Source organism: Thermobia domestica, chromosome 2, assembly GCF_964235325.1.
Source record: "Thermobia domestica chromosome 2, izTheDome1.hap1.1, whole genome shotgun sequence".
Classification (NCBI taxonomy): domain Eukaryota; kingdom Metazoa; phylum Arthropoda; class Insecta; order Zygentoma; family Lepismatidae; genus Thermobia; species Thermobia domestica.
This window is the reverse complement of record NC_137455.1, coordinates 341,768,944-341,788,694: the sequence shown is the minus strand read 5'-3', so window position 1 is coordinate 341,788,694 and position 19,751 is coordinate 341,768,944. Positions and strand designations below refer to the sequence as shown.

The window sequence follows — 19,751 nt, the reverse complement described above, 5'->3', positions numbered from 1 at the left end:
TTTGTAATATAACTATCCATTTATAATTTCCTTGAATACTAATTTTCTTCCATATATTTTGATTAAGAGTTCTGTTAAAACCTTCTATGCTTTACGAAGAAACATGCTCAAAATTGAAAAATTCGCATGATCACGTATTTTTTATCTTAGTTTAACGTCCCATGGTTATGCACCGAGGCTAAAGGGATCGTGATCATGATAATATAATCTCTCTATGACTTACGGTACTCGACATATGGCTACTTAAATCCCCCGAAATCCGAACTTTTTTGGCCAGTATCTGGGGAACGATGGCCAGTTAGCCAGTGGCCACCAGTTACTATTTGGTACCAAAATGTTCGACCATCCTCTTAGATATTGATCAACACCTGTATCATCTCTATCACTTACGGTTCCCGAGATATGGCTCCTCAAATCTCCCGAAATTGGAAATTTTGGGCCAATATCTCGGGAATGGTAAGAATGACGCGAAAAATTCCATCGCTTTTTCAGGTAGTTTTTGATATTCTATCGAACGGAGGGCTCAAAACTGAAAAATTTGCAAATAACACACACACACACACAGAGAGAGAGAGAGAGAGAGAGAGAGAGAGAGAGAGAGAGAGAGAGAGAGAGAGAGAATTTAGTAACGAACTTTCAAAGTTCGTTGAATACATGTTTAACGAAAACATTCTTCACATCACAGATATGATGATAAAATAAAAATATAAATTATTTTTTTCTTACTTTTATTTTCATTATGTCTTATTCTATATTCTATTAATAGTTTGATTTTTGAAAATCACAAAAACAATTATGTCAGAGAACATGAAAATATCACACATATTGATTTCAAATTATAAAATTCAGTTCTCATTCAAGTCTTAACAATATATATGTATATATGTTATGATCCCTTTCGTCAACAATAAATATATAGTTTTAGAAAAAACAATACAGAAGACGACCATTCAATTTCTTTACAATATGATTTTCAGCTAGTTAAATGCATACGACAGATCGACAAGCTTCCACATACATAACCACATACGTTGAGAAAAGAAAATTGTATACAGATTTTATTGTTATTGTCTAGCACAAATTACCATGCAAAATTAGTGGTATACACATGCAAGCAACGCTACAAAAAAAGATCTACAATACTAGAAACAGATCTTTGGTGTTAAAAAAAAAAAAAAAAAAAAAAAAAAAAAACGTTCATTCATAAACATGTACCTACGCACAGTGGAATCACGAAAGCATACTAACTTTACTAAAATAAACAAGGAGAATTCAAATTAGATTATTTTATCAAATGGATGAAAATGTTCTAATAAACATAGGCCAAAAAGTACAGAGACGCCAAAGCACAAAAAAGTAAAATCTTTCTTTATGGTACAACAGTTCGACAACTTCAGGACCGTGAAAAAGTTGTTTAAATAATTATACACAAAAGAGCGTCCATCTTTGCCAACAACGGGATCATGCGTACTACTTGCACAACGAATCTGATAAAACTGATTATGTATACGGTTAACAGCTCTGCTTTTTCACAAAGTTTTGTTTTTCATGTCCCACATCATTCTTAATCATGTATATTTCATATAGAGCAGATACGTGATTTCTAAAATATGTTTTACGCTATGCTAATAACATTTTCAAAATGCCTTTATCAAATTAATCTTCACGTTTACTAATAAAACATTGTTATTTATTCTTTCAAATTCTTAATACCCCTTTGTTGAAAATAAAGGTAAAAGTTCCACTTTTTTCCTGATTTTTTTAAGCTGAAGTTTTGCTCGTCAAGACTTATAGATTAGTTAACTGATATGCAAGTTTTTGATTCCGCACTTTCAGAAGCTTAATAATTCTGAACAGGATTAAATTCAAAGGAGTAGCTCGAAGGACGTCATCCCTTTCCGAGCGAAGCAAATTCTCCTATGTGAGTAAATTTTGAACAAACATTTATAAACAAAGATCTCTATCCCTACCACGGATTCAGACCAATGAGAATGTCTGAACTCACTTCTGGCTCTGAAAATACCGATTTTTCTGACCCATGGTTATTAGAACATATATACATAAAATGTTCAGTGCTTATAAGGCTAAATCACAAACGGCTGGAGATTAAAAAAAAATGAGATAAGAAAATGTCAGAAGGCCGTCATATGAAGTGTTCTGCTTGCCTTACAGGACTCTTATCATAATGCCCTGAGAAGTCACCTAAAATTTTAAATGGCAAAGTATGTTATCTGATATATCTTTGAAAAGATCATAAAAAAAAAAAACAACTTTTGTACGGAAAAATGAAAAGATGAAATATTTAAGTTTATCGTCCCACGATTAAGCCTGTTAGGCTAAGGAAGACTATGGTTAAAGCAAGTGAATAATGATGGAATCAGAAAATGGGAGAAAACGGGAGAATCCCAAGAAACCGACGAGCACGATGTTCACCACACTTATTTGACCGAGGATCGAACCGGAGACCCCACACATCAGAAGTAAGCGCTCTACCACTGAACCACCGTACCCCCTGGCTTTTGTAGGAAGTTTTTCAATGGGGTACCGTTGACAAACACTGACACGATCCAGAGTTTTGGTTTGTTAACGTTTAGATAAAGTGAAGTAACTTTAAAATCTAATAGATATTCATTTTTTCTTGCGGGGGGGGGGGGGAGGAGATAGGGGAACTATTTGGTGGTTTTACTGCTAATATCTCAAAAGTACCACTTTCAGTCTCTGTTTCGTGAATTAAAATGAAAAAAACGAAAACAAGAGACCAATGCATAAATATATAAATATAATAGTAGTTCACTAAGAAAATTTGCCAATTTCGACAAATATATCCATTTAAACATACACAACTTATTTATGCACATATAGAATCGATAGTCTCGTCCCATTTTCAGACTTCAAGTACGCCTAACTAGTGCTACATCATTTCTCACAGGGAGAGCAAGTTAACCGAAGACAGGTAGAATGTCTATGAGGTAAGCAGAACGCCCTCTGACATTTTGTTTCGTCTTTTATGTTCAGCCACTGTTAATTATAAGCACTGAGTGTTTTATTTGGAACACCTATGTATGTATATGTATGGCAACGATATATATTTATGTATTGTATCAACTTCCAATGTTTGTCTAAATTGTCTCTGGAACATCCTGAATAATATTGCACACATGTTAATATTAATGACTAACAGAACACTATTGCACTTAATAATGCTCATCAGAGTAATTTAAAAAATAAAAATAAATAAATAAATAAAAGTTTGGCGTAATATTTTGGCACAGTATTATTAATACCAAGTGGATTTGTATGCACGATGTCAAACTTACAAAATATACATAAAACAAGAGGTAAATATGTCCATTTACAGTCTATACTTAAAACACTTTCAATAAAAATAAAACAACGTATAAATAAATAAACCCGCAACTCTTCGTATAGAAAATAAAAACTACTAAAGAAAAAACATTATTTTTATTAGGTTCTCAAGTCTTTTTAAACATTTTTTTAACTAAATCCTCAACTTGCTTTCGTCCAAGTTGTTGTCTTTCTAAACATATACTTTATGAACGGAAAAGATCAAGACGCAGCTTGATTACGTCAAATATTACTTAGATCAAGAGACCACATTGACTATACGATAGAATGTTTTCTCTTAACTTTTATCACAAACGAATGAGATGCATTTTCTTGCGGTATTTTTTTTTTTTTTTTCATCATTCCATATCATCGTCTCTTTCAGCCGAAAGGACTTCACCAATGTTGCCAAATGCACGATAATTATGAACATAAATGTATTAACCTAGTTCCGAATTTGTATGTAAAATGTACCAATTTCGGCCCAACACACACAACAAATTCACTAAATAACATTCACGAATTTTAGAGTGCATTTTACTCAAGTTCAAAATGAACTTTTTATGGACCTAACTGAATGTTGTCAATTGAAGCTAGCCAGAAGACAAAGAAATGATCAATACTTCTAGAACACCATTCACGACGACAAGGAAACGAACTCTCTACCAAACGCTTCTTTGTTGTGATTTATCTTTTTTCATGCACTTCATTGAGCATGTGTGTGTTTAACATGTTTATCGTGTATAACGGAAACTGACGATAATTAGGAATGTCCCAGTACGCCTAAACGAGGCAGTCGTTGCATATTAGTATTAAATAACAGATGTGCACCAAAATAAGTGAATATCTAACAAAAATAATATTAGCATAATTTATTTATTAACATTTTAGGTTATTATTATCCTTATTATGTTGGTATTTCTACCAAAGCAACTGCATAATGTTTCAACATTTTATAACGGTTACATTTTTTTCCATGGTTTTCAGTGCTTTTAATAACGACTGTGCTTATGACTAAAAGGACCAACGAATTTTTTTCGTCTATAGTACTAGGTGAAAAAGATTACTTTTAATTTTCAAGTCTTTGTAGTTTGGCATCTTCCTCCCATTAGGAGAAAATACTGCCTATGACAGGCAGGAATGTTAACTTCTGCTAACGATTTGGCAACACTGAATATAACACAGGAAGTTAAACTTAAGATTGCATTTGATTTTCTATTTACCAATGGATTTCACGAGTTACTGAACGTCACGACGTAGCTGCTTTCACTCAATGTTTGCATTATCTAGTTTCAGTTTTTTACTAGCGTGATTTTATACACTTTTTAAAAATTTAAATGGACTGAGGAACGTAGTGTACATTTAAATACCCACTGCGGAATCATGAGCAGACAAGGAAATCAACCTGCTTGAGTGGTTAAAATATCTCCCCACCGAATGTCTTATGTGACTAGTTGTGAATTCCAAGTTATTAGCTTCTTTGAAAGAGGAATGTAGAGATTGTTGGGCCAAAAAGTGTTCATCTGTTGAACAAATACTACGATGATACAAAATTTGAGTTGTGAATCTATGCAAGAAGAGAGATGAGCATTCTTAGAGGCAATAGTTGAATAATATGTTATTGGAATTCGAGTATCCTTCAGCTGATTTTTGGAACTGCAGAATTGACAGGTGATTAACTGAAAGATAGAAGAGACTTTGTATCCATACACTAAGGTGTGTGTAGTTAATGTAAGTCGTCAATGAAAGAGTAAACAGAAGTACCAGTATTGATCATTCTGTTCCATGCTAGACAGTACTCTCTCCTTGCGCTTTTATTTATATCACGGCCATTCTAAAGAGGTAGCAATACATTAGATGTATCAAGCTAACCCTTTTCAATTAATAAAACTAATATGTTTCAGACGTTTATTATATAAAATAATAGAAATGAACAAATATTTTTTCTATATGTAGTTTGTTTGGATCGGCAAATGTAATTTCATATTAAGATAATTACGTACTTATACAAATATACGCAACTAATAAGCACAACAGAACTATTAACAGTATTTGTATATCAACAATCATACTCGAATATCAATAAACAATGTCAACTATTTAACACTATGTATCAAATTTAGACCCAAGCAGTTTAATAGTGCGTATTTGCTTTCGATAAGCATAAATTTCGAGTTCCAGTTTTTAGTGAGCGCTCAAAGTTTCTGAAGTTGACCAAACAATTTTAACTAAAATGAGACTATAAAAGAATAAAGTACCCTTGAAGCCTACACAGGCCCACTTCTGTCATACTATATGGAATGTTACAATGAAGACAATAAATGGTATACCCAAACGATTCATTTTAAGCTTCTAATGTGCTTCCTTAGGAATACCAACACTCTTAACATGTGATGTTTTAGGTCCTAGAGAGCATACGTAAAGCAGAAATACAAATGAATTTTTTTTTTAAAAATAAAAATTTAAAAAAAAATCCATGTCACGAAACAAGTTTACTCCTATTTCCCAATACTCTAATGATATACGGACAATCTACTAATATTTAAACTAAGATCTCCCACGCCGTTCACTCAACAGTGTGGAGAACAGTCCTCATAATTATGAAATGAGACCATCGAGATTCCACTGTATTTTTGTCAGTTAAGAAAACACTATCGTTAAAGAAAGAAAATATGTACAAACTTAATGCACATTCGTAATTCACGCATTTACACATTATTGATACAGTTTATATATATAATAAAGAAAATAATTTACCATGCAAGATTACTACTATAACTACAAAAATTAGTAAGACGAAAATTGTTAGTGATACCAAGATACTTTTATTGCACAAAAAGACAAAAGCACATGACAAACAAATAATTTTAAAATTGTTTATTTTTATTTACTGTTTTAATATTAAAATTTAAAATGAACTATTTTCATTTTTTTTACAACTGTCTTATTCGATTTTTGATTCTACAAAATATATACATATTTAAAAAGAAAATAGTTGCATCACGTCGATCTAACGTGTATACGATATACCTGATTTATCTGTCGATAAAAAAACAAAAATATACAGGGAAAGCTCTTTCTTGTGTACAACTAAAATGATTCGTCGTCTCAAAACAAAACATATAACTTCTTCAGACTAGATACACATTAAGAAAAAAAAAGTAACACGTCTACGAAGATAAAGTCTCAATATCACTAACAAACTTTTTATGTTGAACTATTATTACAAGATTTTTACTTTATGTGCATGTATATACAAAAATTTAGTGCAATAACGTGCCCAACACCAGTGACAGGTATGTACCTACACCCTGATACAAATCCACGTGCTCTGAAGACTAGAGAAGAGTGTGTTAGAGGAAAGCGCTAGGGTTAGCACGCGGGTCTTTCTGGTTTCTGTAACGAACTGTCAACCAAACACCAAGAAACTGTAAGAAAAAAGAAATATATTACCAATTCCATCTGCATGCTCAGTTATGTTTAAACCACTCTTAAGAAAAATCGAATTCCTCTGTTTCCTTGTACCCTACTTAGTAACATCGCAAGACCCAATTAGAGGCGGTATAAAGGTCTTTGCAAACTGAGTTGAAGTTGCTTCCCTCCCCACTGCATAGCAATACGTTAATCTGAAGTACTTGTTGACGAAAGCACTGCACGTGCAACATTGGAGATTTTTCTTTCAACTGCAATGCTTTAACTATTAATCAATTGTAAGAAGGTAAAACTTTATTTTGGTTTACGGAAGTGTCTTAATCGAAAATCATAGTTCACCAGCAATTTATTTTTAAATAAAGATTAAGGATTTTAATTTGTAATTTTAATTTTAATTTGTAATAGATTGAAGAAAGTTTTTAAAACTTATTATTACTATTATAATTATTAAGAAGTCTAAAAAGTATCATCATTTAATTTGGTGCCGTCTCCAGTCAAAAAGCTCTGGAAAGTATATTTTTGGTGATGCTACTGATTGTATTAATATTAATCGCATCACAACCAGGTTTGCTGGTGTCGCAGTTTAGACAAAAAAATAAACCGGCACCGAGATTAGTTTCCCTATGTATACTTTTTTGGGAATTTTCTCGACAAGCGATAACATATCCGAGATGTGCACAATGAAGTTTTTCCAGCATTAAATTAAATTATGAAATTCATAATTTTCGCAGAGATTTTTTACATTTTTATTCTCCACAATTAGTTCTCTGCTTACTCAACACTTAAAGAAATATTTTTGTTTTCCAGCTGATAACGAAGTTGATATAGCTACAGAAATTATTTTTTAAAAATAAAAACTAATTAATACATCATGAATAATTTATTTAATAACTCGTCCTATTGAACAGAAATATTTGGAACTGTAATCGAGTTGTTTATCTTTTCTATTAACGGAATTCCTTCTGCTTTAACTTTTATATTAATTTTCAATCTAAATTTTGTCTCCGAGAGATGAGTTGGGTTCAGTTGATTTTGAGTTTAACGTCCCTTTCAGCAGCGAGGTTTTGAGACGTGGACCTACTGATTAACGTGGAATCCGAACTACATGACCTCCCGCCGGGAATCGAACCCGAATCTCCCACGCGTCTGAGAAATGAGAAATGAAAAGGAATATAATTATATGCTTTGTCATATACACATCATTATACTTGATGTTGATATATAAACTACGAATGTTGATTGGTAAAGGCTGTACATCGATGATCAGACTGTACATGACGGCAAGTGCTCAACTGTCATCAATAATGAAATTTATGAAAAGGAAACAACAACATACTAATTCAAAGATTTTAATAGTTACATTTTAAAGTATTTACAACAGAAGATATGCTTTAATGTAGGGTTTGAAATGATTCTCTAGATTATGATCTCAAATATCGACGTTAAACGGGGTTTTCCGACAAACTCATATTACCATTTGAAGCTTCAATATTTCCAGTTACTCTCTTTAATTCTGAGTAAGTTTCACATTAATGTAAATATTACTCAGATAGTATTAATTTATTACACTTTCGAATACTTTCTTTAACTTTATTTTTAAAACTAAGAAACCTATCTCAAGAGGAATAAGACTCACCACAAAAGCATATTACATTCACTAGCATGTGTTATTACCAATATGATTAGTCAGAAATAAAGACTGTGGCCAAATTATTAGATACAACATGAATTCTTACAACACAGGGAACTTGTAATTGAAAAAAACAAAATCGATCATGCGTCTTAACCTAAACGTCACACGAGGTCGGTCGGCTTAAGCCCGTAAGCGCTTCCCATAATAATATTTTCATTATTGTAGCAAATACGTTAAAGCAATAACAACAAACAACATTAACAAGGCTAGCTGATAACTGACGAAATATATTTACAAACATAAAAATAAATATTACTGCTAACCTATTGTCAGTTTAAAAGAGGAGGGAGAAAAATTCGTACATCAAATTTTATTCACCTTCTTCAAAACTTCCAACTAAGGAAAAGAAAAAATACAAGTGAAGTTTTTATGTCTAATAATTTGTCCACTGTTTAAACATCATTTTTAGTTCCCAAAACATGAGTTTAGTATGTTATGTAAGGAAACGAAAACGAAGAAGGAAAACCACTATCATATAAGATATATTAATAACAAAAACAAGACTCTCCACATAGACATTTCTTCTCTTTTATATAAAATTTACAGCTGTACAATTGTCAAAAATAAAAAAAAATAAAAAAGTATTGATCACATATACGCTCTTTTATTAATGAATTTCGATGAAATAGATTAATTTGGATAGTTTTTGGTGACATACAGATATTTAATTCTTAATATGTCAGAGAAAATTGCACGCAAATTCGTTCCTAAATTATTAACGAATGTACGAAGACAGGTATACTTTTTAGCTGGCAACCGTACATACGTTTGGTCATTTCGCATATAGAAAAAAAGGCGCCGGCCTAGAGCTGTTTTGTTGTTTCACTATTATAAACATCTCAATCGATTGACTTACCTTCTACTCCAATTACGTTCGAATGACCGTAATATCCTTTCTGCTGACAAATATAAAAGATTATAGGCAAAACATACAATTCATTTACCACTTACGTGTTAAGTAAAACCTAGTATTACATAGTAATTAGAAGGTGTAATCAAAAAGTACGGTGAATGTGGTTGCACAGTGCCATCTATCGATGTTGTATTCGTTTCAACTAAGCCCGGTAGCCTATACCTTTGGTACATTCCTTCGACGTCAAAAACAGACGAAAACGTGCAAAAAGTGGCACAAATGATTTGTTCAAACAGGTGAACGACTAGTCGAGAGCTTTCCGAAGAACTATGGGTCCGTGAAAAGCATTTTAACCGCCGATTAAATGGGCAAATGGCTTCCTTCTTCACTACGAAAACGCGCCGTGCCACACCTTGGTTTTGATTAGCAAGTTTTTGAACGAAAAAAAATATCCCTGTCTGTCCACATTTGCAGTGCTCTTCAGATATAGCACCATGCGACTTCTGACTCTTCCCAAAAAATTAAAACGGTGCTTAAAGGAAAAAGTTTTGACACCATTCCTGACATTGGGGGTGGGGACAATGGGCACGATAGAGAAGCTCAACACCCTTCCAAAAGAGGCCTTCCAGAAACGCTTCCAGTCATGGATTCAACGTTGGGATAAGTGCATTGCTAGCCAAGAACAATACTCTGAAGAAGATTAAATTCCATGTAAGCTTATTATTTTGTTTCTAATAATATTATTCACCATATTTTTTGATCACACCTCGCATATATTCATACTGAAACAGTTCTAATACAGAGGAAATAATATGCAAGAAATACAATACAGATGATTGACGACTGAAAAAAAAAGAACAGAATACATAAAGAATATGATAATACTACTAGACACGAAAATAGTTCGAAGAATGCAAAATAAACTTTAAAAATTTTGCTAATATCGAAATATTGCAGAATGTCTTTACTCTGCGACTGCCTTATCGCGCTTCATGTAACTTCATAGCTCAAGCGTCTATTCACCGTGCAATGTCATTTCAGCATAACTAGGGAGACGGAAACAGGATCAGTGGTTCAGATCTGACTTGAATAGTGAGTCCTCCATGATCTCACGTTCACACAAGGACGTAAACCAGAATCAATCGAAAGAACTGGTATGAAGTTAAATTTCACGTCTCCTAAATCACCGAATGGTTTTAAAACTTACAGTTCTTTCTATTTACTTCTACAAATTTTACTAGCACCACATACAGCAATTATTTTCCAAATTAGTCGTATTCAACGCACAAGTTCTTAATTTGTACTTAGGAAATCTGAGTTTTTAGTTTAAAAAAAAAAAGAAAAAAAAAAGAGATTACAACTGCCTCAATATTTTCGAGCACGTCTCCGTAGACTGGCTTTCTTAGAATTATCAGTCCTTTTTTTCTTCTTTTTAACATTTCTTTATTAATTAACAAAATTAACATTTCTTTTCACATAGAGTCTATATGAGAAAGTAGATCTACGGTTTAATGCTGTTTAATGTGCAGGAATTACATAAGGATTTATATCGGGAATCGAACCAAGATCCCCCACACGAAAGCCACATATACACAATTAAATAAATAAATTACTATGTAACAACGACGGAGTACACTTTTAAAATATGATAATTGGCAATCAATGTCTTACAAATGAAAATGTTTAAAGTAATCCTACCTCAGTGAAACTGAAGAAAAGTCCTATGCCCCCACACAACTTGAAAGCGTAATCAATGGTCGGTTTCTCCCTGTCCAAGCATGATATGCACCCAGGGCAAGTAATATTTCCGACTGCAGGAGCACCATGGCTACAACACTCAAGCTAAAAGAAATAAAAATCATATCCGATCAGTATAATTAGCACGGTAATTCTTCACTCCAAGCTACTTATGTAAATTTTAAGTTAATATTTATCTCTGTAAAGTTAAAAATCACTAACGTAGTAATATAACACAATGTTGTTGAATATAGCTTTTTTTTCTGAGAATTTCCAATTGTATTAACTGGCTAATAATGTGGAAGCGCGTCCTCCCTAATTTCGTATAAAATATTTCTTAAACACTCAGATTTTTACAGAGCATTATGTGTGTTTTGTAAGAGATTAGAGACTTACTTCTACAGTTTAATGTTAAAATTCGTAAGACGGAAAATCGCTTGGCTAAATGAATGATGTAAAATGAAACAATTATGTGTATATATTGATGGAAAATGACAAACTATGTACCTATAAATGTATAACAATTAATAAATATTATAAGCACGAAGCAGAAGGTGCCTTTTGGTATCTATAGACGTACCCCATATTTAAAGATCAAGAGTACGACGAAATTAATTCGGCTATGCATTCAATACTAACCCAATGCATCCTCTGATGTGCAACTTGATTAGCTATTTTCGTAAAGTCAAAAGCATTTCCGAAACAAACCTCTTTACGAATTACAATACATTACAATGAAAGCACAGAGACTCAAACACAAATAACGGTATACCAAAATCCTTTCATTTGCCCTCACTTAATGTATGAAAGGAAACTCTGATTAAATTGAAATTATTGGGAACGAAAACGACAGAAAAAACGGAATTATGCGTGCGTCGATCCAACTTCTCTTTATGGGAGATTTAGCAATATGATATTCAACTTCACAAGCGATACCAATGCGCACAACTACAGAACATAAGTTTGTTACATATCGTTAATGGAAAACACATGTAATTTCTAAAATTGAAGTTGCAAATTAAAAAACCAACCCCTCAATCACATCTGAAATCGTCTTCAAATTTTCACTTGGAATGTTTTTAAAATCCCATTCCAAGTGAATCAAAATTCCCTCACTCTTTGCAGAATTTCCCTAAATTTTACCCCAGTTTGTAGCTTCCCTGTGTATGATACTGTTATCAAGTCTATATGCTTTGTAGAAATACGTAATTGGAAGTAGTAATTCATAATTATTACTAAATTATTCTGTAGTAAAGAACAGACATACTCACTTCACCACATGGGGGATAGTACATCGGATCGTCCAAGGTGTAACTCACATTTTGACCATTGAAACTACAACAATTAAAGACTTGTTGAACTTGTTTCTTAATATCGCCCTTTACGTGCCTCCAACCCTATTGAAAAAAAAAAAAAAAAGTAGAAATACATTACGTTTTATATACACATATAGACACAAAGTGTGGACCATTTACATTGATACGCCTTGTAATTTTCGAATTAAATCACAAAAATGATGAAATTTTGTATCATGCAAATATCGGCAAAAGGACATTGTTTGACATACTCTGTAATACGCCAGCTTAACAATGCTGCCAACCCAACATTTTTTTTTTTAATAGCAACATCAGATTATATATAACATATTTCAAAATTTACATCTTAAGCAAAAGCTTAGAACACTACACTTTTTATTTAGTGTTACAAAGTAAGGACCCTAAAGTAACAGGATTTAGGATTTAGATTTCTGGGCTCTCGGCATCTCATGGCCATTTAGCCCGTCACGTTTGAGGGATGACGTCCCGCGGCGGCGAGCACACTATCCGGGGAAGGGGAAGGAAGGAAGCGGCCTGGGACCTATAAGTTAGGTACCACCCTGGCATTTGCCTGGTGTGAATGAGGAAAACCCAGGAAAACCTCATTCAAGGTGGCTGGCCTGAAAAAGCTGTTACACTTTTTCGACCGAGTGCCCCTACCGGGAATCGAACCCGGGACCGGTCGCACCCCTAAAGTAACACAAACACGAAAAAAACCTTGGAGGTTTCTACAATAGTAATAAAAAAAGAACTATTTCAGTTTCACGTCCCACGTTTATGCCCTTTAGGCAACGGAAGACTGATGATTAAGGCAAGTGAACGATTTGGAAGAACTAGTGGAGTGAGAAAGTGGGAGAAAACAGGAATATCCCGAGAAAACCCACGGGCGCGATGTTGTCCACCACAAGCTTACTTGGCCGAGAATCGAACCTGAGGCCCCACGCAACAAAGGTAAGCGCTCTATCACTGAACTACCGTCCCCCCTACAATACTAATAATCCGAGTGATATACACAGGGCAATACATATGTGAAATATTTTAGTGTCGAATACGACAATCATGACAGGACGTATTTCCAATAAATAGAAACAAATTTACAGGAAATTGAAAATTTGATTTCTTTTTCAAAACACCTGAAGAACATTCGTAAAGATTATTATTATTATTTTCAATTTTAGATTTGGGTCTGGAAATATTTCTTCCACGTTTCTCGATCTTCAGCTTCCTCTTTTAACTCCCAATATTTTCTTCTATTTCTCAAATCATCGATCATTGTGTTCTTCTTCCTATTCCTGCTTTCCTACTATGGAAGTATGAAGAAGACAATTTCTTCGCAAGATGTGTCCAAACCAATTGACCTTCCTACGATGGATGCTCGCTAGAAGCGACCTCTTCTCTCCTATCTGTTTTAAAACATCTTCGTTTGTTGCTCTCTGTCCATTTTCCTGAAACACCACATTTCGAAGCTCTCTAAATGCTTCTCTAACTTCAATAATGTCCAAGTCTGAACAATACAGTAGAATGCTCCATATATATAGCACTTTTCCAACTTCTTTCTAATATTGAGCCTGCTAGTTAAGAGTGATCTTTTCTTGTTGAATGCTTCTTTGCCTATGGCAATTCTTGACCTGATCTCTTTGATATAGCAAATGTCTCTCGTCAAAATACTTCCCAGATACATGAAGTGACCGACCTCTTCAAGTTCTCTCAGTTCTACTCTGACCCGTAAGGTCTCGTTTCCACGGGATATTCTCATGACTCGATTTTTCGAGTTTATTTCCATTCAACATAGTTTCCCCAGTGTCCACTATTTTGTCAATCATCTCCTGTAAACCATCTTCGGCCAAGCTATTATAACCGTATAATTTGCATACCTGATCTTGTTAATGACCTGCCCTCCAATCCCCACCCCCACCGCTTAAAATGGAGTATGTATGGGACTTTTTTTTTTTTTTCTTTCCTTCGCGTCTATAACATCACAACAATAGTTTCTGGGAGTTGAAATTACAAGTTCTCGGTATTACACAATTTTAGCAGCGCCGTGAACTCTACAAGTGTTTTCATATCTCCGGAACGGTTTGAGATATCAGATTGCTGTTAAATAGCATTATGATCTTTATATCTTTTGAAAACCATCTATGTAATAGAAAGTGATATTTAAATATTTTTTTGAAATAAAGTCTCTTCAATAAAGCCAAATATTCACACTCCTGTAACTTTGTGCCTATTTTTTCATACACGTCATATCATGATCATAATATTCGACAATACGCATTTGTGTCCTTGCGTTATTACTGCTGTACACACCTCCAAAATTTGAATGTTTGTGACAGTGTAACGTCCTTAGTAACACTAAATGGTAAGTGTGGTATTGCATGTTCTCGTTTTACAGGTTTCGTTTATATGTACGATATAGTTTCATTGTATAAAATGAGTAATGTATCATTTAGTATATCTTACACTTCCAACAAATATTTGCCACTAAACTCTTCAATAACTGTACAAAGAATTAATCATTCCAACTATAGTCATATTTATCAGAAATATAAATGCAGTAAAAGACGCTCAAAAAATATTGCATAATGAGCCGTAAATTTTACTTTTTTTTCTTTCTTTTTAGTGATTAGCAGTAGGACAATAAAACTGCTTATGCTTGTACTTGTGTCCTTCATGCTGAAATTGTATAACAAATCATCTTCCTCTACAGATACGCCGAGCTCCCTCGTGGCTAAGCGGTTAGCGTACGCGCCTTTAGCGTGGGAGACCCGGGTTCGATTGCCGGCGGGAGCTCATGTGGTTCGGATTCCACGTTAATCAGTAGGTCCACGTCTCATATAGCCTCGCTGCCGAAAGGGACGCTAACCTATAATCAACTCAACTCTACAGATACGCCCACAATGGAGAAGGAAGTAGAGAGAAGCACTCGCCAACACTCGGCCATTGAACTCCTAAACAAGATCGGCGATCACTCAGCCACACCCATTCCACGCAAACTGCTTCTTGTGTAGGTGTTTAGGACATTGGATCGCAGCAATATCCAGCGATGGGTACTAAAGTTCCACAGTGGTGATTTCACTACTATCAACTGCAGTGAAAACATTAACAAAGACCACATTGATCACGAATGACAGATGTGTAACCATACGACAGCTTGTTGAAGTGACTGGGTTATCTGTGGGTTATATTGCCCGTCACTGGCAAAGCTGCGACATGCTCTAGAACGACAAAGAGATAGGAGCTCCAAAATAAAGTAACCGAACAGCGCCAAGACAAAACAAGACCCATTCTGCCAATGACAAAATAAGACCCATTCTGCCGATGACAAAACAAGACCCATTCTGCCAATCACACACAGCAGAAAATCAAAAGTATGGGATGGGAAGAAGTGGTCCCTAAATTCTCCTGTAGTCGAACTTGGCCCCGTCTAATTTCTTTCTGTTTGGCCGTCTGAAGGCCCATCTTCGTGCTAGGCAGTTTGCCAGTGACCACGAACTCATTGAGAGTGTGAAACAGTGAGGTAACAGTCAGCGTTCCGGGTTTTCCAAAATACATTTTCGGCATGGAAAGAACAGTGAGCTACATGTGTCACAGCAGATGGAATAACATGTGTATGTACACTCATGTCCAAATGTCCTGTATTGTCGCATGTCTATAAATAGGTTATTGTAGGAATATAATTTGATAACGAATTCGCCCGGTATTTTTTATAATGTTAGTATGTGTATAATTGGCAGACATGTATGTGGTAAATTTAATGTCAAAAGAGCAGTAAATAAGAACAATAAATCGAAAATAAAACTTTCTTGTCCATTTAGCAATATTTTATTTTACTCATTATAATTTTCGTATTTATAATTCTTTCCTATGAAATTGATCACAAATATACATTTCCCGATTATACACATAGTATCAGTATTAAAAGTACCCTGCAAAATCATTATCAAATTATATTCTTACAAGAAGACAGTTATAGATATGCAACAATAATTTTGGACATGAGTGTACATAAAAGACACAAGTACATTCACACATAGTTTCATGGTTCTAGTGCTACTATTTAAAATGTTATGGCCTATTGTGCAAAACTTTCTGAGCACCCTCTCTTATATATAAGTGCTAATTAAGTTACTGAAGGAACTAAACTGACGAATGCTTATTAACTGTTAACTTAAACTCAAGAACGTGTATAAATGTTTATTAATGCCGGAATTTTCTATGGAAACCCCGCCTTCGTCAGCGGCTTATTTATTACATAAACACACTACTGTTTTAATCATATCTCATGGCTTCCATTGTGTAATGAATGAAAAAAAAAAAGGCTTAGTTAAGCTTACCTAAAACCTTTTAACAACAACATACATAAACCATATCATAATGGACAGTTTATGGCTAATATTATAGCATCAAATACACTAAAGTTTCTGTTGCAATCACTTGGAGTTTCAATTGTATTGTTAACACTTTTACCGGTAGAGTTATGCTTTCCGGTAACATATTGAAAAAAAAAAGAAAGTTTAATTTAAGAAAAAAGGGACGCAGCACACCTCTTATATCTCTAACTTGAATACAGTGTAATTCTTGTGAGTGTAACATATGAAATGAAATCTTTGCAGATCGAAAAAGTTTGAAGCGCCAGTTATTTCAAACAATCAGAGAAAGCATTTAAAGCTTCATTAATAAATATTTAGACCCATTCCTAAGTTTAAATAAATGCTAATCGAATTTGCTTCAAAAAATACGAATTAAAGAAAAGCCACAAAGAAGATATTCAGTAATTAAAGCAAAGGTAACGGCAAACAAAATAGAGGTTTTTGGAAATAAATTACAAGGAACTCTTCTTCGACAAAAAGCTATAAAGACAATAAACAATCAATATGTCGAGTACTTACTTGCTCTACGAGTTTTTCTTGTTGATCCTCATTAAATGCTAGACAAGCGCAGGCTACACTGAATTGAGTGAGGAACAAAAGAAACAGAATAACCATATACTGTAATCAGAGTTAAGGAAAAAAAAAAACTTGTTCAGGACCATTTTATAACTTTACTCAGCCAAATGCAATTTAGGGCTAGCAAAATGCCCTATTCACCAGGGTTGGCTGGTTTAAACCAAGGTGGTTTAAACCAGATGGTATTTTCAAAAAAAAAAAAAAAAAAAAAAGTTTAAACCAAAAAACGAAAAATGTTCGTAAAAGTGTAAGTGTTTGTAAAATCTTGATGAACACACATTTGTGGGTTATCACGTTTCGCTCCCGTATATTATTCGTATTATACTCAGACCTAAATTCCCCATTCATTACTCAAAAAGATTATACTACAAAAGTAACTTTTTTATATAAGTTTATAAATGTTTGTTTTGTGATCTTTTTGTAGTTATTATTGTTATGTAATTGCAATCAAAGAAAAATTCTAAATATTGTTTCCTTTCAATGTTTACTATTGATAAAATACATCGAAATGCTGTACTTTCGTGTGTGGGGGGGGGAGGTCATACAAACCCCACGAGAAGCATTCAGTGAAATGAGAAGTATCTTTGGTATCTATTTATGTATAAATGAGTCTGAGCTAAAATGGACTCAAATAATTCGTATCTTTATTCACTTTTCTTAATGATATGCAAATTAAGTCGTTGTATTTCTCTAATTTGCACCAGTAAAGTCGTTGTTAACTAAGAATTAGTTCTTCTGTACTACGTAGTACTTTGAAATTGTCCATATGTAATTCTGTATAATGGTTTCATTTGTGCATCTGTTTATCTTTTTGTTCTTCTGAAATGACTCTTGACAGTTAAGCATGTAAAGATCAGTACAACGTATTTTTTTTTTTTTTTTTTTTTTTTTATTAGGATTCCTTCGTGAGTGAGTCGGCAGACGTATCGCATTTGTGGCCAATTAGTCCTGGTTCCGAGTTCAAATGGAGGACAATTTCTCTCGGATGTAACTCGAGAAACAGTTTTTATTCCGCTTTAAGCTTATGTGACCCCTTCCAGCATAAGCCGGTTGTTGCATAATAACATCAAGGCGAAACAAACTTATTTCTCTCCATATATGATATGAATATATAGAGCAAATTATTTAAACCAAATAAACCTGGTTTAAACAAACAAAAAAAAAAAAACTTTTTTTTTTTTCAATAAATACCATGGTTTTTGCCAACCCTGCTATTCACCGTAATAACTCAATGGAACGAAATGAATGATTTCTTACAACTGTTAAGAGATTGAGAATTTGTTCAAAAAGTAGGAGTAAGTACAATCACTAGTACGTATCCTTTCTACATATACTTACACATCTGGACTTGCTTTTAAAATAAATGTGAAGGGGCTCTGTAACTTGCTTAATGATTATTAATTGTTATGCTTCCCCAGAGGTTATGAATTCTAGCTTTATTTTTTCTGGAGGTACATCAACTTCATGTGCTGCTCCTCATTTCAAGATTCACAATCATTATTTGCCCCTTTAAATAATATCATCTAGGATTTGCTTATTTTGTAGTATCTTTCCACTAATTTCAGTGGGATAATGCCTATAGAAGACCAAGTTTCACCTAAGTTATGATTACTATTTTTCAGAACAGAATTGGTCAATAGTAGTTTTGAAAAGAAATATTCGTGACCTTCTGATAAAACCTCGATGTAAGAAAATAGATAGTGTTTTAATTTTTTTATGGAACTTTCCTCGTTTTTGACTACTTCCTGTTCAGTATTATTTAACCCTTAACCGTCTCCCTTAGTCGCAAGAACATATACGTGGGACGTTAAGTTCAAAGATTTCATTTCATTTTAATTTAACTCTTTATATGAATTTGGAAATTTTGTATGAATAAGAAATGAAATGAAATCTTTCAGTTTAACGTCCCGCGATTATGCACTTCAGGCTACGGGAGACGATGATTAAAGCAAGTGAATGATGATGGATCAATTGGTGGAATAAGAAAGTGGGAGGAAACGGGAATACTGCGAGATAACCCACGGACACGATGTTTGTGTGTGTAAGTTCTTCGATGAACTTGAAACTAAATACACTGACATTTACGACGCGATCCAACACACTCTTGACAAGAGTGCAAGCTTCTTCGAAATACACAAGTTAGTGGTTCTTTCAAACTTCTCAAATGGTAATGACTAGGGCTCGCAAGTTGAAGACCTAAAAATTGCCTAAAAAGGACCTGTAAAAAGACTTTAAAATATTTAAAAAAAAAAAAAGATCTAAAAACTGAAAAAAGGACGTAAAAATACGATCCAATTTAATTAGAATTACATATTTAATGGATATAATACTCAAAAAATACAAGCTTGTGGCACGTTAATGGTCTGTCCTTCCACAAACTGAAGTACAAAACTATAATAAGAAAACTTCCCCACTCTCACTCCCCTTGC

At 33.8% G+C, this 19,751-nt stretch overlaps 1 protein-coding gene across 5 annotated transcripts in view; it reads right to left on the bottom strand.

Annotated features, from left to right (window-relative positions):
- Tsp97E (Tetraspanin 97E) overlaps positions 1-19,751 on the bottom strand; it is a 75,081-nt gene that overhangs the window by 26,119 nt on the left and 29,211 nt on the right. For 2 of the 5 annotated variants that reach the window (XM_081749199.1, XM_081749198.1), the window contains exons 3-6: positions 17,266-17,364; positions 12,332-12,457; positions 11,022-11,165; positions 6,654-6,773 (exon numbers count right to left, since the gene is read on the bottom strand). In XM_081749199.1, coding sequence (XP_081605325.1) covers positions 6,699-6,773; positions 11,022-11,165; positions 12,332-12,457; positions 17,266-17,364 — 444 coding nt within the window. In that variant the 3' untranslated portion in view covers positions 6,654-6,698. Of the gene's footprint in view, positions 1-1,162; positions 6,774-11,021; positions 11,166-12,331; positions 12,458-17,265; positions 17,365-19,751 lie in introns of those variants that run through there. The other 3 variants (XM_081749196.1, XM_081749195.1, XM_081749197.1) reach the window with 2 other exon arrangements.